A 27,151-nucleotide genomic window follows, 5' to 3' on the forward strand; every position below is an offset into this window, starting at 1 on the left:
GCATACATATACTGCATTTTTTTGAAATCACACTATCCCTGGAGGGAATTCCTACTACTTATTAGATATTAACAGTAATCTCTTCTATGAAAAATGTCTAACTTAACTCACTGAATTCATACTATGTCTATGGCATGGTTTTTTTTTTTGTTACCATAAGGGGGAAAACGAGTGAGATAGGCTTAACCTCAATGAGATTCCATTAAAATGGGGGGAGAAGAGGAAACAAGTACTGTTGCCATTATATTATAAAAACTACCTTATCTAATAAAATAATACATTTTAAAGTCTAATATTTTAAATTTTACAGCCCCCATTTTATTATATTGCTGTTTGATTTCTCTTTCCCTGATCTTCACTGATCCTAAGAATTTTTTTCCTGGCCAAATGTCTGTAATGTTATTCCCTTTCATTTATCTTGTTACTATGTTTTTCCTCACTACAACTTCTGCCATGTTTAGTTACCTCTTTTGAGTTCTAGGCAGTTTGACCAAATGACCAAAGGCAAGTTTTCATTCTCCTTTGTGAAATGATAATCAAATTACATGATTTCTAATGTTTCTCCAGATCTAAAATTCTAAGAAAGTATCTCTTTTCTTCTTCTGCACTTCGATTGTTAGACATTTTTTTTCCTCTTCTATGTCTGCTTTTTCCCTTTATCCTACAGAATAAGTCTGGAAAACAGGCACTAGTTAGATTTTGATTTTATAATCTTGTCTCAGTGCATGAGTTCTTATGGTGTGAGGTACAGAGCAAAGGGGTTGGTCGTGTCAAGAGGCAGAATATTAACTAGAAACAGGAAAAAATGAGAGACAAATTTCCTACTATGAAGAATTAACTCAACTTATACTAAAAAGAATCTCTATGATCTCTAGTAGAAGCTTATTTGTTTTTGGTATTTTATTTTTAAAATTTAGAGGAAGAATGCTGAGCGTACAAGAAAGCCTTGAGCTTTTCCCACTCACTGTGATTAAAGAAAAGCTTCTCTTTTCTTTAATTAGATATAAAATAATTTTCTTGGAATAAACAAGTAAATATTTCAGATTTGAGTTATAATAAGGACACATTCGCAAACAAGCAATATAATTTGCTAAGTTTACACTAAACTCATTTTGCTCAAGTAAAAAAATGGGAACAGTAATATCATAATGTCATATAAAATCAGGATGATGATGTTTATCATTATAAAAGCTTTATTTTTTCCAAAAATATTTTATGATAATATCTTATAAAGACACATAATATTATGATTGCTAAAAATGGTATTTTGGACAGAAGTTTTGTCAAGTGAAACACGACCTGTTATCTCGCAGATCATTAATACGATAGGAAGGCACACAAACTTTAGTTTCATTCTTATCCAAGCTTCTCAGTGAGTGAATACTTATCTAAGCTCTAATCATGTTAGGGAAGAATATAATCTCTAGTGCAACAGAAATCAGATGAAAGAGGAAGGAAAACAGCACTAGGTGTTTTTGGGTTAGCAGAGAGTTCTTGCCTTGAGTTATAAATCTTAACATTAGAGAAATGCAAGCCACAACATGCAGGGGTAATTGGCCAAAAAAAAAAAAAGAAAAAAAAAAGTCAGGTTACCAAACTACACATTCATATATAAGACTTTTTACAAGAAGTTAGAAGTCTTAAATTATATTGAAAATGCACAGGAGAATTTAAAGAATTTTTTAAAAAGTGTATTATATAGAGAAAGCTATATGTTTAAAGGAAAAGATAAACAAAAATCATTATTATGGACAAATAAATGAACAAACATATTAACTTCCAGAAGTATGAGTCATCTAAGAGCCTGAGTGTGCCTAGAGGTTACTCTTCTCAAGGGCACACTATATGAGAACTGAGCCAGATGCAATTGATGGCTATAGAGTGTATGCTTTTGGGAGCTGTGATGATTACAGGTGCCCTGCTGTGATGCCTGGTACCACTGATCCCATATGTTAAAGGGTACTCTTTCTTCTTAACACTGAAAATGACTTGAAAGAAGGAGAATGTAGGAGAGAACGAACAGAGAAATGCCATGGTCGATGCAATGAAAAACTGTCTAGTCATACCAAATTGCCTTTTTCAAAGACCAAAGATAAAATTAGAGAATAAGAAACGAAGCTGAATGTATACTTTTATTCTATGAAAACTCAAGTCACTTTTTACAAGAGACTCGTATTATCAAAAATATCACAATAGAATCTGTTTTATGTCTAATTTTGGTATATAAGGAATCAAGTGTAAAAGGACGCTCATAGTTTCAAACAATAGTACATTACGAAACCTCACATGAAAATAACTTTCACAGGGAATTTTTCTTAAAAACTAATTACGCAACTATGTTTCTTTAAAGGGAAATAAATGACAATGAGTAAAGGGCTTTAATTATTCAAATTAAAATTTCCATCTGTTATCTTTTACTTAACTCTGAAAGTAACTTTTGGATGGTAATTCCTAAATCAAAGGGAAGCTAACTTAATTATAAGAATCAATGTTTTAATGCCTTTCACACTTAATTTCAATCGAATATATTTTGAATCTTAAAAAACAATTGGATTTTGTTTTCCTGTCTGTTCCATTTTGTAACTCCTCCACTTTGAGTTTCAAAGTTATAGTGTAGATGTCCTTTATAAGCTGCACAAGTGTTAGTCATTATTATTGTTATTATGTCTATAAAAGCCTTTCTTTGTTTGAAGCACATTCTGTTCTTTACTAATAATGTGAGTTGTCCATTTTTAGTGATGTTAAATGTGTTAGGCACTTAGAACGAGTAAAGAAATTAAAAGGACATCTATGAAAATGTAAAGCATCTCCCTCTGTTTTACCCGGTACTTTGAGAGCTGTCCTCTTTCAGTCAGGTACAAGTACTGGCCTAAGATTACATTATATTTTTTTTCTAATAACTGCTTTTAAAAGACAATTTTAAGTTTGTTATTTTATAATAGACTTACTATACTTTTAAGTGTACATTATGTTTCTGTTGTATCATTTTTGAAAACAAATATATTACATGAACATATAATATATCCATAGAAACAATGTAGAAATGTATAACTTTTTAAAGGGGATAAGATAATTTGCATGATAGATTCATTAAAATAATTTGAAAAATATTAATAAGTGGAACAGCATGGATAATTACACACATTTGTTAAGTAGTAAATTGCAAAGAAGAATTTGCGATCAGGGGCTCTTTTAATTATACAGTCTCCTTTTCCTTCTTGTTTTTGTTTTGTTTTAATCATTCACCAATCTTAAACTCTTAAACTGAGCTAACAGACACAGAGGAAAAAAGATATACAGGGAGGCACATCAGAAGAAATATTTAATATAGATGTGAAAGAGAAATTACATATTATTTAAGATCTCTAGTTCTTTAACTGAAAGTGCAGAAGAGCCTCTATTTTTAAACTCTGAACGTCACCAGGACTCTGAATTAGAAGTTTATATGCATTTCTTTCTCTTATGAAATGAAATTCAATGTCTACTGAAAATCACTTTAATGACACTCATTTTATCATAAATGAAGAATTATCAAACTTTCTTGGCTCACAGTACCCTTAGTGTCTCAGTAATTTTTTTCACAGACCTACCAGGCAGAAAGAAATACCTAAAAATTTCACTTATTAAGTAGTTAGGTCCAAACAATTTAAGAGTAATAAGCTGTGTGGTATAAGACTGATATCACTGTGTTTTTATTAAAAATGTACAATATTCTGCAGTGCCTCTGTAAGTCTGCTGCTGTGTCTTGGGGTCCCATGGTGCAGTTTGAAAACGCGGTCCTAAATCAGGAAAATACAAAATAGTACTTGGAAACTATGTAAAGCACCTTAAAAATTTGACAAAGTAGAGACTAGTTCCAATATGCATGAGAATCCAATTGAATAGGTGAATCACAAAAAGTAAAATAGAAAGAATTTGTCTTAGAAACACATTGAATACCTTTTGAGTTTATATGCTATTCACACACAGACACACACACACACACACACACACATGTACATACATGGCTTAAGATGACATCCAGGGAAGAAAAATAAATTAATTAAAAAGCATTTATATAAAATAAGTATCAAACTTCAAGAAAAATTAATTAGTCTATGTAAATGTAAAAGAAAAAGTAACAATAACATTTTAAATGGTCAGTGACAACTGATCAGAAACATTCTTGGATAACCCCATCGTACATGTAAGAAAAATCTGTTCTCTTTGATCTTCAGACAAAATCAAAATTGTCTCTAAAATCTAAATCGTCTTCCTCCTCTTCAATCTAAGCATAACTGTAGTTTATCTTTCTTTCCCCCTTGAGCTGCTGAGCAATGAATGTTTAGCAGAGAGATGCTTGTTTGTCAGCAGAAACCTAACCAAATTGTTCTTTTAAAAAAAAAAATGTTCAATTACAGTCAACATTCAATATTATTTCATGTTAATTTCAGGTGTACAGCATAATGGTAATTTTATGAAGTGATCCCCCTGATAAGTCCAGTACCCATCCAGCACCATACAGTTATTACGATATTAATGACTATATTCCCTATGCTGTCTTTTACATCCCTGAGACTATTTCATAACTACCAATTTGTACTTCTTAATCCCTTCACCTTTTTCACTCAGTCCCCCAACCCCCATTCCATCTGGCAAGCATCATTTTGATCTATGCATTTATGAGTCTGTTTCTGTTTTGTTTATTCATGTAGTTTGTTCTTTCGATTCCACATATAATTGAGATCATATGGTATTTGTCTTTCTCTGTCTGACTTATTTCACTTAGCATAATACCCTCTAGGTCCACCCATGTTGTTGCAAATGGTAAGATTTCATTCATTTTTATGGCTGAGTAATATTCCATCGTATGTATATACCACTTCTTCTTTATACAATTGTCTATTGATGGGCACTTAGGTTGCTTCCATATCTCAGCTATTGTAAATTATGTTGTAATGAACAAAGAGATGCATATATCTTACTGAATTAGTGTTTTGGATTTCTTCGGATAAACACCCAGAAGTGGAATTACTGAGTCATAAGGTAGTTTTATTATTAATTTTTTTGAGGAAACTTCAGACTTTTTTCCATAGTGGCTGCACCCATTTGCAAACCCACCAACAATGCACAAGGGTTCCCTTTTCTCCATATTCTCAACAACACTTGTTGTTTGTTGATTTATTGATGATTGCCATTCTGACAGGTATAAAGTGATATTGCATATGGTTTTAATTTGCATTTTTTTGATGATTAGGGACATTAAACATCTTTTCATATGCCTATTGGCCACCTTTATGGAGAAACGTCTATTTGAATCCTCTGCCTGTTTTTTAATTGGAGTTCTTTATAGATTTTGGATATTAACCCCTTATTAGATGTATCACTGACAAATATCTTTTCCCTTTCAGCAAGTTGTCTTTTCATTTTGTTGATGGTTTCCTTTGCTGTGCAAAACCTTTTTAATTTGATGTAGTCTCATTTGTTTATTTTTTCCTTTGTTTCCCTTGCTTGAGGAGATATGTCAAAAAAAAAATGTTACTCAGGGCAATGTCAAAGAGCATATTGCCTATGTTTTCTTCTAGGAGTTTTATGATTTCAGGTCTTACATTTAAACCTTTAATCCATTTTGAGTTTATTCTTGTATATGGTGTAAGAAGGTGGTCTAGTTTCATTTTTTTTTTTTGCATGTATCTGTCCAGTTTTCCCAACAGCATTTATTGAAGAGACTGTCTTTACCCAATTGTATATTCTTGCCTCCTTTGTCATAGATTAGTTGACCACATAGGCATGAGTTTATTTCTGAGCTCTCTTTTCTGTTCCATTGATCTATGTGTCTGTTTTTATGCCAGTATCATGTCATTTTGATTATTATAGCCTTGTAGTATAGTTTAATATCAAGTAGTGTGATACTGCCAACTTTGTTCTTCTTTTTCAAGATTGCTGTGGCTATTCAGGGTCTTTTATGGTTCCATATAAATTTTAGGATTATTTGTTCTAGTTCTGTGAAAAATGCCCTTGATATTTTGATAGGGATCGAACTGAATCTATAGATTGCTTTCATAGTATAAACATTTTAACAATGTTAGCTCTTCCTATCCATGTGCTTCCATTCATTTGTATCTTCTGCAATTTCTTTCTTCAATGTCTTATAATTTTCCATTTTCCAAGTACAAGTCTTTTATCTCCTTGGTTAAAATTATTCTTAGGCATTTTATTTTTGATGCAATTGTAAATGGAATTGTCTTCTCAATTTCTCCTTCTGATAGTTCATTATTGGAGTATAAAAATTCAACCAATTACTGAATATTAATTTTGCATCCTGCTACTTTACTGAATTCATTTGTAAGTTCTAATAGTTTTTTGGTGCAGTCTTTAGGGTTCTCTCTCTATAGTATCATGCCATCTGCAAATAATGACAGTTTTACTTCTTCTTTTCCAATTTGGATGATTTTTATTTCTTTTTCTGTCTGATTGCTGTGGCTAAGTCTTCCAATACTATGCTGAATAAAAGTGCTTAAAGTAGAAATCTGTGTCTTTTTCCTTATCCTAAGTCTCTTCAATAAATACTGTTAAATATGAAGTTAGCTACAGGTTCATTATATATGGCCTTTATAATGCCGAAGTAGGTTCCCTCTATTCCCACTTTGCTGAGAGTTTTCATCATAAATGGATGAGAGATTTTGTCAAATGCTTTCTTTGAATCTATTGATATAATCATATGGTTTTTATCCCTCATTTTGTTTATGTGGTGTATCACTTTAATTGATTTGCAGATTTTGAACCAACCTTGCATCCCAGGAATAAATCCAATTTGATTGTAGCATATGATCTTTTTTAATGAACTGCTGAATTCAGTTTGCCAATGTTTTGTTGAGGAGTTTTGCATCTATGTTCATCAGGGATACTGGCCTATAATTTTCTTTTTTAAATGTCTTTGTCTGGTTTTGGAATCAGGGTGATGCTGGCCTCGTAAATGAGCGTGGGAGCCTTTTCTCCTCTTGAATTTTTCTGGAATAGTTTGAGAAAAATAGATGATAATTCTTCTTTGAATGTTTGGTAAAATTCGCCCATGAAGCCATCTGGTCTAGGATTCGTTTGTTGGGAGGTTTTTGAATACTGATTCAATTTTATTAGTAGTAGTTGATTTTCTGTTTCTTCTTGACTCAGTCTTTGAAGATTATATTTTTCTAGAAACTTATCCATTTCTTCCAGATTGTCCAATTTGTTGCATATAATTGTTCGTAGCATTATCTTATAATCCTTTGTATTTCTGTGGTGTTAGTTGTCACTTCTCTTCTTTGATTTCTGATTTTATCTATTTGTGTCCTCTCTCTTTTTTCCTTGATGACTTTGGTTAAAGGTTTATTAATTTTGTTTATCTTTTCAAAGAACCAGCTCTTGGTTTCATTGATCTTTTGCATTGTTTTTTTAGACTCTATTGCATTTATTTCCATTCTGATCTTTATTATTTCCTTCCTTCTATTCACTTTGGGCTTTGTTTGTTGTTCTTTTTCTAATTTTTTTTAGGTGAAAGGTTAGATCCTCTAAAATTTCTTGTTTCTTGAGGTAAGCCTGTATTGCTATGCACTTCCCTCTTAGGATTGCTTTTGCTATGCCTCATAGATCTTGGGTCGTTGTGTTTTTATTTTCATTTCTCTCAAAATATCTTTTGATTTCTTCATGGATCTCGTTGTTAACCCAGTCATTGTTTAGTAGCATGTTATTTAGCCTCCACGTATTTGTATGTTTTTCAGTTTTCAAATTGAGTTCTTTGGTATACAATTTTTGTACTTCTACACAAAGAGGAAGAAAGAAAACCCTAGAAAAAACAATTTGGAAAAAGTAATCAGAAGTGTCAATAGAGCAGATCGTAGGACAAAGATTGTACATATTTAGAGTATATATTTAAAACTAATACATGCAAAATAAATATATGTTTTTGACCTTTCTTTGCATCACAAATGAAGCATACTTAAGGTAGCTTTAGTAACAGAACAGGTGCAACAATTTAACAAAAGTTAAATGCAACAATACAGTATCAACTCTCAGATAATTGGCTTTGAAAGGTTTTGCTTTAGATGCCTAAGGGTTGTATTAAATAAGAGAAGGGGTTAGGGAGGTTGTGGGGGCACAAGGGAACAGTTTGAATAATGGGAACTGAGAGTACATTCAGAAAGATATGAAATTATCATGAATACAAAGATTCATCCGCTAATGAAAAATAATTTCTTAAAACAATAGAAGGGCTTCTTTGATTAGAACTATAAGTCACAAAGATAAAAATATTTGTTATCAATAAGTTTTCATAAATATTGACTTAAAACAGGCCACATGCTTTTTATATTCTGACTTGTGGGTCTAAATTAAAGTTGGTTGAGTATATAACCCTTACTTCAGCTCCCTAAGTACCACAAAACTTGAAATTAAAAAGAAGAGATTTTAAAATCTGTTTAGCACAATTTCACTAGATTTTAGACAAAAAGGCCAAGAAATGATATTTAGCATAATTTCAGTCAGTTTTAAAAGCATTAATTAGACGCTTATAAGGGATCCATCAGGTAAAGAAGCATTTAAACAAAATGAACTGCAAAAACAGCTTTCTAAATGCGTGTCCAAGGCCAATGCCCACACTAAACAAAATTATGAAATTAACTGGAATTCTACCACCTTTTTCATTCCTTTCTCCGATGCCCCTCTCTATTTTGCCACCCCAGACACTTATACCTAAATCTCATTAACCTTTGCATTCCACTAGTAGCTAATTAATAACAGAGATGTGAGTTAATAATGTTTCCAGAGGTTTTTGTATCTGAATGGAAATCAATTTGAAGACTAAATAAACTTCCAATCAGCCTCAAAGGCAGTACTTCTCAATCTTAGCTGTGCGTTAGAATTATCTATGGAGCTTTAAAAAATCCTATGCCCAGGCCATACTCCTAAGAAATTATATCAGAATCTCTGGGAATGAGGCCCAAACATCAGAATTCCTTAAAGTTTTCCAGGTAATTCCAATGTGCAGTCACAGTTGAGATCCACTGCTTTAGGAAAAGCATTTGAAAAAATGAAATTTCAAGCTAGTGAAGGAGATATTTTTGAATGGGATATATCACGTTGTTCTTTTGAGGTTGTCAACTGGTGAAGAAGCTCTGTTCAAGGTAAGGAACCATTTTTATTAACAAATGCTACATTTTAAAAGTCACTAGAGATTCAGTTTCTAAGTCTTGATTTCAGCAAGTTACTTCATTCGAGTTTTATCTATAAAATAGGAACAATAATAGCAACTCCTATCTCATAAAGAATGATCAAATGAAACAGAGCAACAGGAAATGTTTTATAAACTGTAAAATTTCATTTATTATTACACAGCTGAGCTGTAGAACCATTTCTAATTAAAAAGCCTAGTTGGAATGTGGATTACAACTGTAATATGGATTATTACCAAGGTGTGTCACTTTGTTTTAATAGACATTAGCTTTAGGAAACTAACCCAATGACTCTCAAAGTATGGTTTCTGAACTAGTAGCACCGGCAGCACCTAGAAACTTGTTAGAAATGCAGATTCTTGGAATCTATGCCAGACCTACCAAATCAGAAACTGAAGGCAGAACCTAGCAACCTTGTTTGGACAAGCCCTCTAGGTAATTGTGGTGAACGCTAAAATTTGAGAACCATACATCTAGCCAAACACTAGTAAAAAGAGAGTATATATGACTAAAATCAAAGGATGAATATACGATATTTGTTATTTGAATCTTTAGAAGTCAGAGTGCAAAGGCACACTAGCATAAATTACTAGAACATAAAAAAATCTCCTACTAAATCTTTGTATTTTAAAATAATACAATTCTCACTACCCAGCCAGCCTTTCTCAATTAACACATTAATCATGAATACAATGGTAGTATACAAAATTGGGAGTCAGATAAATTACAGAATATACAATACTTAGGATAAGGAAAAAAAAAAATAACTCTAGTAGGAGAAACAATGGTAGTAGGAGAAAATAGCCAAGTTTTAATTCCCTGGGCTTGGGTTTCTCTCGGAGGAAGTGTCACAACTGTATCTTTAAAATCACATTTATCCTGAAGACTACACCCCATAGCATCTCGGTGTTCTTATTCAGGCTAAGGAAGTGTTTCATCATTGACTCAGAGAAAAGACCATTACTTGGACTGAATCACCAACAACGCTTCCTGTAGCATTAGATTTGTCATTGAGTCTTGCTAAGCAACAGAAAAACAGTCTCGAGACTTCTTATCTTAAAAGATCTCATAAGGAAAAGCTCTCAACATTGCTTCCAACACAAAGTCCAAAGGTCTTGCCATTAATAAAACACATGCAGGATAGTAATAGGTAAGAACATTAAGGAATCTTGTGAGATTGCAACAGAAAGTTCTTTAGAGATCTTTCTGTTCTCTTTCTTTCCATTTTTAAATGTTTTGGCAGCCTCAAGACAACTAGCACCACCCTGGAAAGATGAGAGTGAAGCATCCCAATTAAGAACTGACTTTAATATTCATTCTAAGCTCCTTAGAGAAAACTACGTAGAATTGACTTTTTATTGAAAGATTCCTTAACTGAAGATGAAGTTCCATTTCCCATTACCAAGAAGAAGACTCTAGCTCTCTCTTTGATCAAGATTCCTAAGTCCTAAGAGATTTTATTTGCCTCAATCATAAGCTTCCTGTATTGAAAGAACTTGGGGTTAAAAGCGGGAGTATGTGCAAGAAGAATAACTCCAATAATGGATATCTGTACTCTGCATCCTAGGAAATATTTTCCACCTATTTTGAGTAAAGAAAACAAGAGAGGAGCTTGGTTTTACTTATCCATGCTGATCAAAATTATACTGCCTCTCTCTGGCAATCCCTTTGCCCCACCTAATATGAAAAATAGAATTTCTAAGCTCTTCTTTTCCATACTAGAAAAGAACTAGCACAAATATATAATTGCCAAAATAATTAATTCCTTTTGCTCATTCACTCATCTATGAATATTTATTGAGTGCCTAGTATGTTCCAGACATTGTTCTAGGTGCAAAATGAGTCTAGAGAGATGCACAGACTTCAGTGATGAGGAGTAGACTCTATGTATCTAGAGTGCTAAGTTTCATTTTCTCTGTCAACCAAAAGGAGCTGTACTCAAACTTGAGTGGGCATCAGAAGGAGCTGAAGAGCTTGCTAAAGTGTAGACTGTTGGATCCCACCCAGAGTTTCTATTCAGAAGTTTTGAGACTCGAGGGGAAGGGGGATGGGGGTATAATTAGAATTTCTAATAAGTTCTCAAGTGATGTCAATGCTGTTCTTCTAGAGACCACACTTTGAGAACCACTTACCAAGACAAATGGGAGCTCTTCACACTATGCCTGTCAATCTCAAGCACTGTATATTTCTCTTCCAAAGAAGGCAATGGCCCAATGAATGCTGTCATAATCACTCAAAACTGAGCGCAATTCCAATCCCCAGAACCACCTCAAATATCTAGGACCAGTAACTTCAGAAGAGAAGAAAGAAATATAAATAACAAAGAAGAGAAAATTCTGCATCCAGGGGCTTTTCTTCTTTTTCTTTTGTTTTATCCCCTATCACAAGAAATAATTTTTCGATTATGATTTCTCAATTCAAGTGCTATGGAAAAGAATAACATTCATTTAGATTTTTCATGTGTCTTTAATAAAATCATAGTTTTTTTCTAAATTCATGTCTCATGGCTTTTTTTTTTTTCTTTTTTGTTGGACTACCTCCTTTTTGAACAAAAGAATTATAGGGTTAGAAGGAACACTGAGAATTCACTCAATCCTTTCTTGGCCTCGGACAAGACTATATCTACACCATCCTCAATATAGTAATTTTCAGTACAAAGACGAACATGCACTAAGTATTTCTCATTCAACATTCTGTCATATACTTAAAGATACTAATATACTTTCCCTCAGCCTTCTCTTCTCCAAGCTAATCAATCTCAACACTTAAGACTTTCCTTATTAGATTTCTTCAACTTTAAAGTATTTTGACTCTTCATTAATAAGTTAATAAGTTTATCTCACCTTACCTTGGGGCCTAAATTATGTATGTGTACTGTTATTAGGAAGACTTGTTTTTGGTATGAGAAAAGGGGGAAATTAACTTATAGGTTGAATAAAAAAATTTATTTGGAACAAAGAAATATATATGTGTAAATGCCACTAAAGTATAATACAATGGCATTAACTTAAACAATTCATTTTTAATATCCTCTATTTTATTTAAAGAAATAGTAGTGACCTATAGTTTTTAAAACTTTACATTACAAACCACCGGCCATTTCACAAATAAAACGGATAGGAATTAGTGGTCTTTTAAAATATGCCAAAAATTATACATAACCATTTTTCATAACACTTCACATAGGAGAAACATTTTATTATTCGTTTGCTTTTTAAAATTTTTATATAGTGTTTACTACTGAATTTGGAGTTGTAGTCAATCAATAATTTAATTCTGTGTGAGTCTAAAAATGCTGAATCTATTATATGATAATCATTTCTGTGAAAATAATTTCTCTGATTTAAGCCTTGATAATCAGAGGTATTTAGAGATTCAGTGAGTATAAGAAAAGATAGGGTAAAGTCCATGTTAAATCATGTTACCAAAGGTTTAGAAAGGAAAAATAGGTACTATATGGAAATATAGGGTAAAATGGGATAATTCATTTTCTTTCAATTTCCCCATTCTAAATATCACTATTCAAAACTTAATCTTTGCTTTCAGAATGATGAGGTGCTTTAGTCCAGCCTAGACCTGAGGGATAGGTTTGTTTCTTTGCCTACAGTGATCAAGGTGTACGGTGGAGGCGATGCATTTAGTCTCCAGAGAGAAGGAAGATGCTGCTTGCACAGCACTTCTACTCACCAGTCCATGCAGCAGCAAGGGTGTTGGCTTTGAAGGAAGCCAACTGTCCTGCTCTCCCAGCCAGAGGTAAAGAATTGCATTGGTGGCCACTAGAGGGAGGAGGATTAGGAATAGAGTAAATTGTGGGGAAAAGGCACCCATGAAAAACGCACATGGGACAACCAACACATCACCAACCACCGCCTAGCAGCTACCTCTCTGAGGGACTATAATGGGGGTCAGCAAACACCATTAACCCAGAGACCCAGACACCAGTAATTATTGTAGTATCCCAGAATATAGCCCCTTAGCTTTGATGGTAGAAGGGAGTTTGAATAGGATTGTGGGAAACACACAAGCATACAAACACAAACGCACAAGCACACAGACATACAGTCTCATCCCCCATTACAAGAAGTTGCATCTGTGCCGTCTGATTCTTGCTCATTTTCTTATTTAAAACTCTTGATGTTCTTTACCAAGAATTCGTTCACGAAAAGCAAACTGCCCACCTTCAAGATAGTCTTGGGAGAAGCACCAGCAGAGACACTCATTGTGCCAAGATGTATTTTACCAACAAATCTGTACAAATTACATGAGGTTAAAAACAAACGGAATATAATATAATTAAAGCAAAGTTTCTTTTGCTAAATTACAGCTTGAAGCAAACCTGCAAGAAATGTTTCCAATTAGCTTCTTTAGCAAACACAAAGCATAGCTCAGAATATGTTTTGCTTTCCATCCTGCCCTCTGGGTGGGCTGCCTAGTGGGTGTCTTACCTCCAGCACAAGTAGCTGAGCATTCTGACCAAGGCTGATGATTCCACGAAAAGCCAACTTCGCTGTCTCCACTGCCAGTCCGAGTGATGGGAATGTTGAACTTATACCTAATGCCCAAATTCTGTTCTTGAAGCAGAACCTGCCATTGAAAACAACTGGTGAAGATAATTAAAATATAATGAGCCTTCATTCAGATATTTATTATTTCTTTTGAAGAAGAAAATGTCATAAAGTAACTCTTTTAGGAAATTTAAGATAACTTTTGGAACACATGCACTTATATTGAATTTTCTCCTTCCAAATTCATGGGTAAATTAAGAGCTATTCTCATCATCTACCTTGTTTGGCTAAAAAAATGTTATTCAAGCAGGCATTGAAATGATCAAAAAGTCATATGGAAAGAACACCATGGCCTTAACTCTCTACAGATTTTATACCTTGGGTCAACCATTTTATATTTACTTATCTAATTTCATCACCTGTGAAACAGAAATAATAAAGCCTACCCCTTCCTACCTCACAGGGCAGATGACAAACAGTAGAAACAAAATGGCGAAGACACATTTACCATGACAATGAGATTTTCCGAGGTGGGACCTAGAGCTTCCAAGGACTCTGGTTCATCAGTTGGTCTCTTGTAGTGAAAGGCTGTCCCAGCAATATCGAACTTTCTAGGCCAGTCAATAGTCCAGGCACCATTAATATAGTAATCGTCCCCTTCAGATTTTAAAGCTAAAAAAAAAAAAAATCATAATTCCCCTAAAAAATATGAAACTTCATTTACCATAATGTTACCGATTAATAACTACACTGAAGTATATAATGAATATCCTTTTCCATTTAGAGATGAAATTCTTGACCATTTTTTAAAGCAAAAATTAAAATTGTAATTTCCAGGCATATGTTATGAAGATATTAAGTATTTATAATGTTATTGATAGAAAGAAAAATTATGACAAAAGAAATAAATGAGAGTAGGGAAGGAGAAGGAAGCAGACTTTCCTGTCCAAATATTAAAATAGTAATTATATGAATATGGGGTGGGGAAAACCTATGGTACTGGCACAAAGACAGACATATGACAATGGAACCAAACAGATAGCTAAGAAATAAACCCAAGTACATATGGGAATTAGTATATGACAAAAGAAATATCTTAAGTTAGTAAAGGAAAGATAATAAGAAACAGAACTAAGACAAAAGACTGAATTTATATCTCATTCTTTATAAATACCATAATTCCACTCTTAGGTATATATGCAAAAGAAACAAAAATAGGTACTCAAATGAATATTTGTACATACATGTTTACAGTAGCACTATTCCTAATAACCAAAGGTGTAAACAGCCCAATGTCCATTAATGGATGAATGGATAAACAAATTGTGGTATACACAATACAATGAAATATTATTCAGCCATAAAAAGCAATGAAGTACTGATACATGCTTCAATGATGATGAACCTCAAAAACATTATGCTAAAGCGGAAAAGGCTAGACAAAAAGGTCATATATTATAAGCTTCCTTTTATATAAAATATCTGAAATAGGTAAATCCATAGAGACAAAAAGCAGACTGATGGTTGCCAGGGACTGGGGAATGAGGGGTAGTAACTGCTTAATGGACACAGGATTCCTTTTAAGATGCTGAAAATATTTTGGAATGTATTAAATGCCACTAAATTCTTCACTTAAAAATGATTGAATTCTACGGTATGTGAAGTTTGCCTCACTAAAAACACAGTTGAAAAAAGAAGAAAGAATAAACGTCAGATGGGTAAATATTTAAAGGTAAACAGTTGAATCATAAAATGCTAGAAGAAAATGTGAGTGAACTTTTTAAAAAATAATATTGGGATGTAAAAAGCTTTTCTAAGCATGACAAAAACCTCAGAAGTTATAAAAGAAAAGATCGACAAATATTTATGCATAAGTTTCTTAACCTCTATAGGAAAAAATAAAATATATTAAAAACGTTTAAAACTGTGTGACAAGAAAAGGTTATTAGCACTACTATACAAAACTCCTATAAGTAGTGATAATTTTGATAATGATTATCATGACTCCACAATGAATGTCAGTTTAATTATTTTTGTTATTATTCTAGCTTCTTCAAAAATATTAACTTATCAAGCCAGATGAACAAGCAGCCCAAAGGAACTAAAAGGGGTCATAATGCAGTATCTGACTCTCTAGATCTCTACCGCTTGTCCTCAATAGTACAGACTGTTTTCATTCCCCCAGCCCAATCTGCCCGGCATATATATTTGTGTTTTCTTGACTTCAGATATGTTGCGAAGATTCATCTGTCAAAAATAAATCTAATTAACCTTCTGAGATAGGAACATGTCAATCAATTTAAGGATTATTTAGTCTTAAATTTTTCTTGTATTTAAAAATTTTTATTTTCAATTCTCATAGTGGTTTTCTGTCTCATTTAAAATATCAAAATTACTTAGGTTTTATAAAGACATCTGAGTCTGTATAATATGAAATAGTGAAAACAAAATTAAAAACAACCTGCCCTCCCCACCCCTACCTAGGGAGCTTTGTATTTTTCTTCAATTTAAGCTCTCACTTTCCATTTTCTCAACTACTCAATGAAGGGATTCTAAAACACCTTTGCTGGTACTATAAAGTAGTTCAGAAAACACCAAGCATTTAAGAAGTACTGAATAATAAAATACTAAGAGAGGAAAATGTGGCATTATGGACAGAGAATTATCAAAGAGAAAATTTTGATGTTACAAACCTTATTTTTGTTTTGAATCTTGCTGTTGTAGTAAAGAATTCAAAATTAGGATGTAAAAATAAGGGGTCTTCTTAAACAAAGGAAGAAAGGACCTGATTATATTGGTATCTATCTAAAGATGTATTTTAGATACAGTCTTATTTTTAAAAGCTTAAGGAAAAACGGATGATATTTTAAAGGAAATAAATAATCATCCAGGTCTCATTAGGGGTCTCTAGAGAGTCTAAATCTGTCTCAAAGGATCAAGTATCAAAAATAGCATTTCCACTTCTTCCCTTGTTAAAATAACTGGTACTGGACTTGCCTTCAACTGTAAAAAAAGAAAATTCACAAAATATATGAATCAGCTATTCCTAAACACTGGCCAGGACTGTACAGGACTGTGATATATGCAAGAAGGGAAACAAGGGTGAGTCATATAATCTCCCATTTTCTGTCTAAAGGCACTTTCTATGAGTGTAGAATGAGAGAACACAAGCAGAGCACAGTAATCTCACTAAGTTAAAAAGACAGAGATCAGAAATTGGGAAGGCTAAGACAGCTGAAATTTGCAAGACCAGAGAACTAGAGTAGAAGGAGGGAATCTGTTGCTAAATAGTAATCTCTGTGTGTATAGTATAAAATTCCATGAAGCTAGGCAAAAAAAAACTACTAGGGAGTTATTAGCAGAAAAATTTCCAGAGCAAGAATTCAGAGAGTTTCAACCACTAAGGCATTCAGTAGAGACACAAAAGAAATCATGCTTTTTATTAAGCCTGAGTGAATTCTAGGCTACTCAAAACTCAAAAACAAGCCTCAAAAGGATCAAGTTACTTAACACTCTTTAAAGGAAGAAGACAAAATCCAGACTCTCAATAAAAAAAATTCATAATGTACAACATTCAATAAAAATTAATACAAATGGAAAGAAGCAAGAAAATATGATCCAAACTGAAAAGAAAACCAAGTAAAAGAAACATCCAGAAATGACAGAAATTATGAAATTAGCAGAAAACTTTCAAACAGCTATTAAAAACCTATTCAAGAATTTTAAAACTGGGATACATACAAAGAAAGAAAGTTTACCAGTTATGGTAAGTTTGTAGGTAAATAAAAAATAATTTTTTCTTATTTTTTAATTTTTAAGAAGAAAATTGACTTTTTAAAACAAAGTAATAAAAATGTATTGTGTGTTTTATAACATATGGTGAAGTAAAATGTATTTTTAAAAATAGCACAGAGGATAGAAGTGGAAGTAAACTGTTCTAAGAGCCTTGCATTATACACAAAATGGTGTGCTGTTATTTAAGACTATATTGTGAAAATTAAAGATGCATTTTGTAAACTGTAGAACAACCACTAAATAAATAAAACAAAGAAGTATAGTTAATAAGCCATTATAGTTAATAGTTAGAGATCGAAAGGAATACTATAAAACAGTTGATTAATCTAAAAGACATGAAAGGACAATAAAAGGGAAAAGTCCACAGGGAACAAATAGAAAAATAGCAAGATGGTAGATTTAAACTCAACGATACTGATAATTTATAAATGATCCACAGAAGAGATTGGCAAACTATGGCCCACCATCTGTTTTGTAAATAAAATTTTATTGAAGCACAGCCAAATTCATTTATTTATGTATTATCTATGCAGTTTTCATACAACAATGGCAGAACTGAATAGGTTAGCCAGAGACTGCATGTTCTGTAAAGCTAAAAATATTTAATGTCTCACTCTTTATAGAAAAAATTTATCAACTCTCATCTCCCACCCCTATCTAGAGATTGCAATGAAAAAAAGCAAAGATTGTTAGACATAAAAAGAAGTAAAAATCAAATTACATGCAGTCTATGAGAAACATTTTAAATTCAGAAACACTTTATAGGTTAAAAGTGGGTGGTGGGAAAATGATTTACCATGCAAATACTAATCAGAAGAAACCTGGGTGGTTAGATTAGTATCAGGTAAAATTGATTTGGGGTCAAAAAATATCAGGAACAAAGTGGAACACTTGATAATGACAAAATGTTCAATATATCAAGAAGATATAACAATTTTAAAGAAACTAAACCTTACAAATTAATGATAGAAATAAACTAATTCACAACTCTAGCTGGGAGATTTCAACATGTTTAGACATTGCTTAAACAAGAAGGCAGATATAAGTAAGACTATAATAGACTTGAAAAAAACTAAGCCAATTTAATCTAATTGACATTTATGGAATACTAAACCCAATAACACAGAATATATATTCTTCTCAAGTGCACGCAAATGTTCACTAAGATGACTGCACACTGGGCTATAAAACGACAAAAGAACTAAAATTATACAAAATATGTTCTCTGCCCATAATTAAACTAGAAATCAGTAATGAAAAAGATCTGAGAAACCCTCAAATATTTATAAATTATATAATACTTTCTAAGCTTTGAGTCGCATGGTAAATAAGAAAATATTTTAAACTGAGTAATAAAAATATAACATCAAATTATGCAGAACACAGTTAAAGCAGTACTCAGAGGGAAATTTATAGTGCAAAAATGCTTATTTTAGGGTAGAAAAAAGATTTTAAAAATTTATACTCTAAATTTCTATCTCGAGAAGCTAGAAAAATTGTAAACACAAAGTGAAAAGAAAAAAAGAAATAATAAAGAAAAGAGTGGGAATAAATGTAATGAAAAAATAGAAAAAATAATAGAAAAAATTATTTAAACCAACAAATTATTTTTCTAAAAAAATAAAATTAATAAACCCTTCAATAAATGATCAAGAGGGAAAAAACACAAATTACCAATGTGAAGAGTGAAAGAGAGCCATTGCTACAGACCCTACAGACATTAAAAAGGATAATAAGTGAATATTATGCAGAACTTTATGCCAATAAATTCAACAACTTTATAGCTATTACAGGAATTGAATTTTTCATTAAAAACTTCCCACAAAGAAAACTCCGGCCAAGATGGCTTAACAATTGAATTCTATCAAACATTAAGAAATAATATCAATTTTACCCAGACTCTTTCAGAAAGTAGAGGAGAAAGGAACACTTCCCAACTCATTTTACGAGGCTAGGTTTATCCTCACATCAAAACCAAGAGAGACATAAGAAAAAGCTACAGCCCGATATCACCTGTGAACAAAGATGCAAATATTCTTCATAAAATCAGTTGAGCAATATATAAGAATGCTAATACATTCTTAATAACAAAGTGCTGTTTATCCCAAAAATGCCAGATGGATCAATCAATGTATTTACTATATTAACAGGGTAAAAGAGAAAAAAATAACACATAATCATGCAATAGACTCAGAAAACTTCAACACTCATTCACGAAGAAAACTCTCAGTAAACTAGAAATAAAATGGAACTTTCTCAATATGCGGAAAGGTATCTACACAAATCTTCTAGGTAAATCATATTTAATGGTAAAAAAAAAAACCCCTGAACACTTTCCCCTTAAGATCAGTAACAATGAAAGAATGTCCAATGTCCTCACTTCTATTCAACATTATACTGAAGGTCCTGACCACTATTATAAGGCAGGAAAAAAGAAATAATAGGCATAAAGATTGGAAATATAGACAAGAATGACATGATAGCCTATGTTTAAAAGATCTACAAAATAACGATTAGAACTGCTGTGAGAATAACCAAGTCACAGGACACGAAGTCAATACCAAAAGAAATCAATTGCATTGCTCTATAATAACAACAAACAATTGAAAAATAAAATTAAAATATCAATACCATTTACAATAACATCAAAAGCATAAAATATTTAGTAATAAAGAAAAACGTGGGCAAGACCTGTACACTGAAAAATAAACATTGGTGAACAAATGTAAATATTTAAATTAAATATACAGGTAAATCTTTTCCTGTATTGAAGATAATATTTTTAAGATGTTGATTCTCCAAAAATTTATCTATAGAGTCCACATAATCTCTTTTGTTAGATATTGAATAGATTCTAAAATGTGTTTAGTGATGTAAAGTACCTAAAAAAGCAAAAATAATCTTGAAACAAATAATTTGAGGACCTAATGCTTCCTATTTTCAAGATCTACTGGAAAGCTCTAATACGATGTGGTTTTGGCTTAAGGATAGACATATATCAATGGGAGGGAAAAGAAATAGATCCATACATTCATGTTCAATCAATCTCTAACAAAAATATCAAGGTGAAAAAATGGGGGAAATAATAGTCTTTTTGACAAATGCTGTTATAGTAATTGAATATCTATATAAAAAAAATTAAACCTCAACCCTTACTTCACACCTTCTATGAAAACTCAAATGGACCATATATCTAAACATAAAAGCTAAAAGTATAATTTCTTGAGGAAACATCGAAGACAATATTTGCAGCCTTGGAGTAGGCAAAATTTCTAAGGTAGGACATGAAAGCATAAACCATAAAAAATTTAATAAATTAGATTTCATGAAAATTAAAAGACACAATTAAGAATAAGAAGTAAACCACTGACTGGGAGAAAGTATTTCTAAAACATATATCTGAACAAAGACTTGTATAGAATACATAAAGAACTTATCATTTGATAAACATTTTTTAAATAGGCAAAATATTTGTTAAGATACTTCGTATTTCAGTATAGGTAAAGATATCAGTATAGGTAAAATTAGAAAGACTGACAATTCTGACAAGGATGTAGAGCAACAGGAACTCTTTTACATTACTGGTGGGAATATAAATTATACAACCACTTTGAAAAAGAGTTTAGTAATTTCTTATAAAATTAAATATATACTTATCATATAACCTAGCCTAGGCTTTTATCCAGGAGAAATGAAAATATATGTCTATACAAAGCTTGTCTATAAGTGTTCAAAGAAGCTTCATTCATAATGGTCAAAACCTGAAAATGACCTGAATACCAATCAATAAGTGAATGGAGAAACAAATTATGATATATCCACATATTAGGATATTATTTAACAATAAAAAGGAGTGATCTTCAGATATACTCAGCAATATAGATGAATCTCAAAAACATGCTGAATGAAAAAAAGCCAGATGTAAGAGTGTATACTGTATTGTTCCATTTTGTGAAATTCCAGACAAATAAAATTAAAAACATAAGTCAGACAAGAGATTAATGTTGGTCTGAGGATAAGGCTGGAGGATTTGACTGAAAAGGCAAATAAGAGAATGTTTTAGAATCACAGCAATGTTCTAATTCTTGGTTGTGGTACATATACATACATGTAAATGATAATACTCTTTGAAATGTTCACTTAAAATTAATTTATTTTTATTATATGTAAATTATACCCCTATAAAATTGAATTTAAAAATCAAATAATCAACCCAGTGAAGAGTAAGCTATAAAACACTAACTCTTTTTAGTTTGTACATGTGGTCCTATAAAACTTGGAACCTACTTCATTTTGACATGGAAGTGTTCACCCCAAAGCAGTATGTCTTTCCCTTCATGATACTGTGCTGCCCCTCCTTGTAAATTTTTAAAATCTAGCAAGATATGCTACTTACCAATGTAGTTCTTTGACATGGCCACTTCTCTGACTTCAATATGAACAGAGCCTCTTGGTATCTGTACGACTTCCATGTAGCCTGGAACACAGAAGATAGCCAGTAATAAGTAGATTCTGCAGCCTCAGCCAGAAAAGGAGTAATTAGTCACCACTTGGTAACAACAGTTTCCTTATCCTTCCATCTAGGCTTTGACTTTTCACTTTGTAAATTATGAAATATGGGCAAATTCTCCTTTGGGTTCATGAATATCTCTAGTATTTTTCTTTTCCTCTAAAATTATTTCAAGATAGCATTAAAGCCTCAACATGTATAAATTAGTTCATATCTTTTTTTCTCCTCAACCATGGCTCTGTGGGAATTCCCATTTTAAAGAAATGGGGCTAAATAAAGTCAGGTAGAAAGGGAATAATATTTACTTAAAACATCTTACATGAAGCCACATTTAATACTTAAAAGAATGAAAGCAATTTGGGGAAAAAACAATGTCTGCCTAACTAAAGAAATTTAAAAATAAGGGAGGGGGAATCAAATCTTTGGTTATTTCAAGCACACCAGAGATACGAAGAAGAGTTTTCTTTACACGCTCACCTCCTCTGGGCAACGAATCATTGAAGAATCCTTCAACGGCATCACACGTGCTTCCATCCCCTCCACAGACTCGACATCTATCTTCCCTAGCATCGGATCCCAAAATATTATCACAACCTACATGCTGAAAACAGAGAAGAATATTCAGTGTGTCAAAAAGAGGAAATCTTACTAAACAAGCAAATATAACTTGTTTATTTAGTTGTTTTTCCAGTAAAGGAAAACAGAACAGGAAATACTTTCCTTTTTCCACTTTTACCTTCACTCTCCAGTAAGTTCTAGTTAACATTTCACAACACATAAGTTTAAAGAAAAAAATTCTAATTCCCCAGGAATGTATGCCTATATTTCTATTCGAGATTTCTTCTTCATTTATAGTTATTTGCTCCAATTCTTAAAAAATTATAATTTGTTAGCAATGGACTCTTACTTATACTCTAAATCAAGAAATGTAAGAACTAAGAAAAATGGCATTTGGTACGATACAGAAGCATTATAGTCTATTCTAAACCCCTGGCTCTTTTGGATATCCAATTATATTGTCAAGGATTAATTGTAGAATTTACGTCTGGGTAAATCTTTAAAAACGAATACCTGTATCCACTAGCCGAATAAAACTCCCATAAACAAAAAGAAGATGTAAGCATTAAATTCTACATTTTGATTTTACATTTAATCATAGAAATGTGGATTTTTATATATTTTAGTATATATTTTGGCACTTGAATTTATATATTTGATATTTAGCCACTGACACCAGGCATGTAATTTGAATAAAACCTGTACCTCGGTCATTGTTATCTAAAAAAATTTTAATACTGTCACAAAAACCTCTTCCTCAGGTAAACACATCCACCCACACATCCCCCTCCCACCCCATCCTCCTCAACCCACACAAGAGTATCATATGTATTTGAAAGCTAGTAGTCAAAAGACAGAGAATTTCATAAGAAGTTATGAGATTAACTAAAACAGACAGTTTTTATCTCTTCTTTCTCAGTTCCTGGGACATGGTTTTGTGCTTCTCTTTATAAGTAAAAGAAAAACAAGGAAAAAATTGAGAATAGTAGTTTTCATGGCTTTTCTTATTATGATAACATTCTTATACAGCTCTAGAAAAAGAGCATGAATTTTCTCCCACAACTTCCAACCAATCTGGCTAATTCTCCAGGGTAAATTCTTTAATAAGGTTAAGACTAACTCTATAATGAAAACCATTGTAAATGTTTTAAAAGGAGACAAAGTATGAGAAACATAGCTTTTTCACACTTTGAGGAAAATTATGCTATGAAATATATCAAATTATCTTCCATTGAGAACATATGGTAGCCATATGAATAAGAACTGAATTCTCATCCCCTCTTTTTCTATCATTTTGTTTGTAAATGGAACAGAATCTGAGTAACAGAAATTAAAGTCCAAAATATTTTCGTAGCTCAAGAAACCACTATAAATATAACTAGAACACCAGAATAAATCACATTTGCATGGTACTTGAATATTAATGGATCATTCTACCTTTAAATATATATAGTCATCCTTATTAGAAAATGAATTTCTTTCAAACATAGCTTTATTATAACTGAGTATGATATTAATTAGGTGCTACTATCTAAAGAAAAAGAGAAAACTCTCAAAAACCCCAACAAAAAGGAGTGACATTCATAATCTGAGCAACCTTGCATTCTCCATTGATACAGATATCCAGTGAATCCGCATTGCACTGAGTCCCATCAATCACCGCAGGAGCACGTTCAGTGTAGAAATTGTAACCTTCTGCCAAGCAGTTTAGTGCACAAGGTTTTACCCCACCTGGACAAATATAGTAGAAAAGAAATAAATGAAGTGGTTCTCTTAAGGAACAGTGATTCGATATTATCCACAGCAAATTTACAATTCATGCAGACATCACTCTCTGACCATATACCTCGATGTGTGTGCTTCTTTCCTCCTTTGTTAAATGCTCATGTTTATTTTCATTGGTTGTGTAACCTGATGAAGGACCCGCTAAGCAATTTTAAAGTTTAAATTTTTAGGTATTTCTGATATATTTTCAGTCAAAAGAGATCACAGTGGAGGTACTGAATGTTGAAAAAAAATAAATGAATTAAGAACTATTTTAAAAAAAGAATTAAGGAAATAAAGTTTAAGGAGGCTTGAGACAATAACCTCATATTACAAATAGGAATTCCTGCAACATGTGTAACTTGTTACTGAAGCTGGTACAAAAAGCAGGGATATGGTAGTTGTAAAATAAAACTAAATTTGTACCTGTTTTAAACATATCATATTCCATGAACATGGCTTTAGCATGGAGATATTATTACCAGATTAGCAAATCAAAGATAAAATTACATAGCATTAAATTTGAATAATTCTTATGAGATTAATAACTGAAGATAAATATTACATACAGCATTAAAATTAAATTGTTAAAATAACATCAAATTTTATTTTGCGAATAAATGCATATAGTAACTTGAGCATTTTCATTTAGTCATTGAAATTTGTTTTTTTTAAGGTTGACGTGAAAAATAGGCATAAATAGCCATTTAAAACAATGAGCAGAGTACATATCATAACCTCATAGTATACTAGAAAAGTTGCAATAAATATAAATTTATTTTATTCAAAATAGTGCATGAAAAAGCTATTTATAAATATGTAAGTATTGATCAAAAATATGATTTAAGAATATTTTATGTTAGATCTTTATCCCATGAAGTTTAAAACACTTTGGTCTCATTCTAATTATGCTGATAAAATTTCTCTTTGAAATAAAGAAGACTACTTCTAATAAAAAAAAATAGGGTAGAAAGATGAAATGACATGCCTAGGTCTCAGTGAAGGTAGAAACAAAGTTACTGCAGAGTGAAGGTATGTTAAGTAAAAGGAGAAGCCAAGTGAGTAGTGAAGACATTGATAAGTTAGACAGCATTCCACTGAAGGAAAGATCACTGTTACAGCTGATTGTCGTCTTACAAGAAGATTGACCAATATTGTCTGACATCCTGTTTTTTCTAGGTAAGAGGAAAACCACATTTTAAAAATATAAACTCTTCTTGGCGACTCAAAGTTTTCAAAAATACTGAGGAAGCTAAAACATGTATGGAAGTGAAAATTGATTCCTGGACTGCCAGTTCACAACCTTGGGCCTAAGTTCATGTTTTCTTCCATTTTCTTTGTCTACAGTCTATAGAATTTCTATACAAACTATAATATTATTATTAGGTTTAGGTTAATGGTACATTTTGCTGTACTGAGCACAGAAATAACGAGTAACAAATAGAATAATTTCTTTCTGAACTGATAACCAAAGTATTTATATCTATTTTTGTAAGATTCTCATAAATAAAATTGCTCTAAATTTCCATGAATATTACTGGGATTTTTTTCATTACTACTCAATGTAGTTCTTTTTCCATTTTTTATTGTAATGCTTTGGAATTTAATATTGCTTTTTATGTATCAGGTTTTAAAAAGAGAACATGAGTCTTTCATTTACTCAATTTTAATATTATGTAAGGTAGTATTTGGTAGGCAAGAAATAGAAATGCTATGGTTGTATTCCTTGGCCCACACTACACTACATGATAATAATAGGAATAAATTTCCTCATTTTTAACTGCTGAAGATGTGTTCAGATTCCTCTGCTATGGCGAGTTTGCAGAAGAGGTATTGCTATTATTTCAAGAAGGGATTTAAGATTATTCTCTAAATGGAAAGTCACATTATCAATTACCTTTAGTTAAAGCTTATTTGAATTGAGGATTAATTCATTCAGTATGCAATTATCTAGATGCTAATTAAATCTGTGATTTATTTCAGACACTTACTTCTTCTCTTCATACAGTAAGACAAAACAATCCCAAATGTATAAGCACCTAATAGAAGTGATTCAAAATAAATGAGACAAAAACTAAAAAAAAAAAGGAAGCGAAGCCATGTAATAGTTGAAGATTTTAACATACTTCTCTCAGAAGAACTAGAGCAGAAATAATCAGAAAGAACATGAAAGATTTGAACAACACTATTAGACTTCATTGATATCTATAGAACACGATTCAACAATTGCAGAAAACACATCCTTTTCAAGTATACATAGAACATTCACCAACATAGATAACGAGCTGTATCATAACAAATCTCAATTAATTAAAAAAGATTTAAATCATATGGGGCATTCTCTGACCATAATAGAATTGAATTGGAAATCAATAACAAAAAATCTAGAGAATATCAAATATTTGGAAATAAAAATTAACGAAAGAAGAAATGATAGTAATAGAGAAGAGTACTAAAGCCAAAAGTTAATTCTTCGAAAGACTAATAAAATTGATAAATCTCAATTTCAAGTAAGTAATTTTCAGTAAGATTGATGAAGAAAAAGAAAACACATATTATGAATATCAGAGGTGAAAGACAACACATCACTACAGATCCTACAGATATTAAACAGGATAATAAGATAATGTTATGATCAATTTTCTGTTAATGAATTAGATAACATGAAGCTAACAAATTACTTGAAAACACAAATTCAAAATCTGACATAAGAATAAAAAAATCTGAATAGCTCTATATATATTAAAGAAGTTGAATCTGTAATGAAATAATTTTTTTCACAAATGAAATATCAAGCCTGTGTGATTTTACTAGTGAAATTTATTCTAAGGAAT

At 31.8% G+C, this 27,151-nt stretch overlaps 1 protein-coding gene across 24 annotated transcripts in view; it reads right to left on the bottom strand.

The window, feature by feature from the left end:
- Positions 1-27,151, bottom strand: part of LOC120608233 (A disintegrin and metalloproteinase with thrombospondin motifs 6) — a 289,732-nt gene that overhangs the window by 36,859 nt on the left and 225,722 nt on the right. For 16 of the 24 annotated variants that reach the window (XR_005654347.1, XM_039870023.1, XM_039870040.1 and 13 more), the window contains 5 exons: positions 24,151-24,284; positions 22,473-22,596; positions 21,882-21,962; positions 14,199-14,362; positions 13,631-13,769 (listed from right to left, as the gene is read on the bottom strand). Coding sequence is in view for 19 of the 24 variants with exons in the window: in XM_039870023.1 (XP_039725957.1) it covers positions 13,631-13,769; positions 14,199-14,362; positions 21,882-21,962; positions 22,473-22,596; positions 24,151-24,284 (642 nt within the window). In the remaining 5 variants the exon portion in view is untranslated. Of the gene's footprint in view, positions 1-7,494; positions 7,802-12,872; positions 12,962-13,033; positions 13,434-13,557; positions 13,786-14,198; positions 14,363-21,881; positions 21,963-22,472; positions 22,597-24,150; positions 24,285-27,151 lie in introns of those variants that run through there. The other 8 variants (XM_039870030.1, XM_039870032.1, XR_005654348.1 and 5 more) reach the window with 8 other exon arrangements.

The sequence above is a fragment of the Pteropus medius genome, unplaced genomic scaffold (genome assembly GCF_902729225.1).
Source record: "Pteropus medius unplaced genomic scaffold, Ma_sr-lr_union100, whole genome shotgun sequence".
Lineage (NCBI taxonomy): Eukaryota > Metazoa > Chordata > Mammalia > Chiroptera > Pteropodidae > Pteropus > Pteropus medius.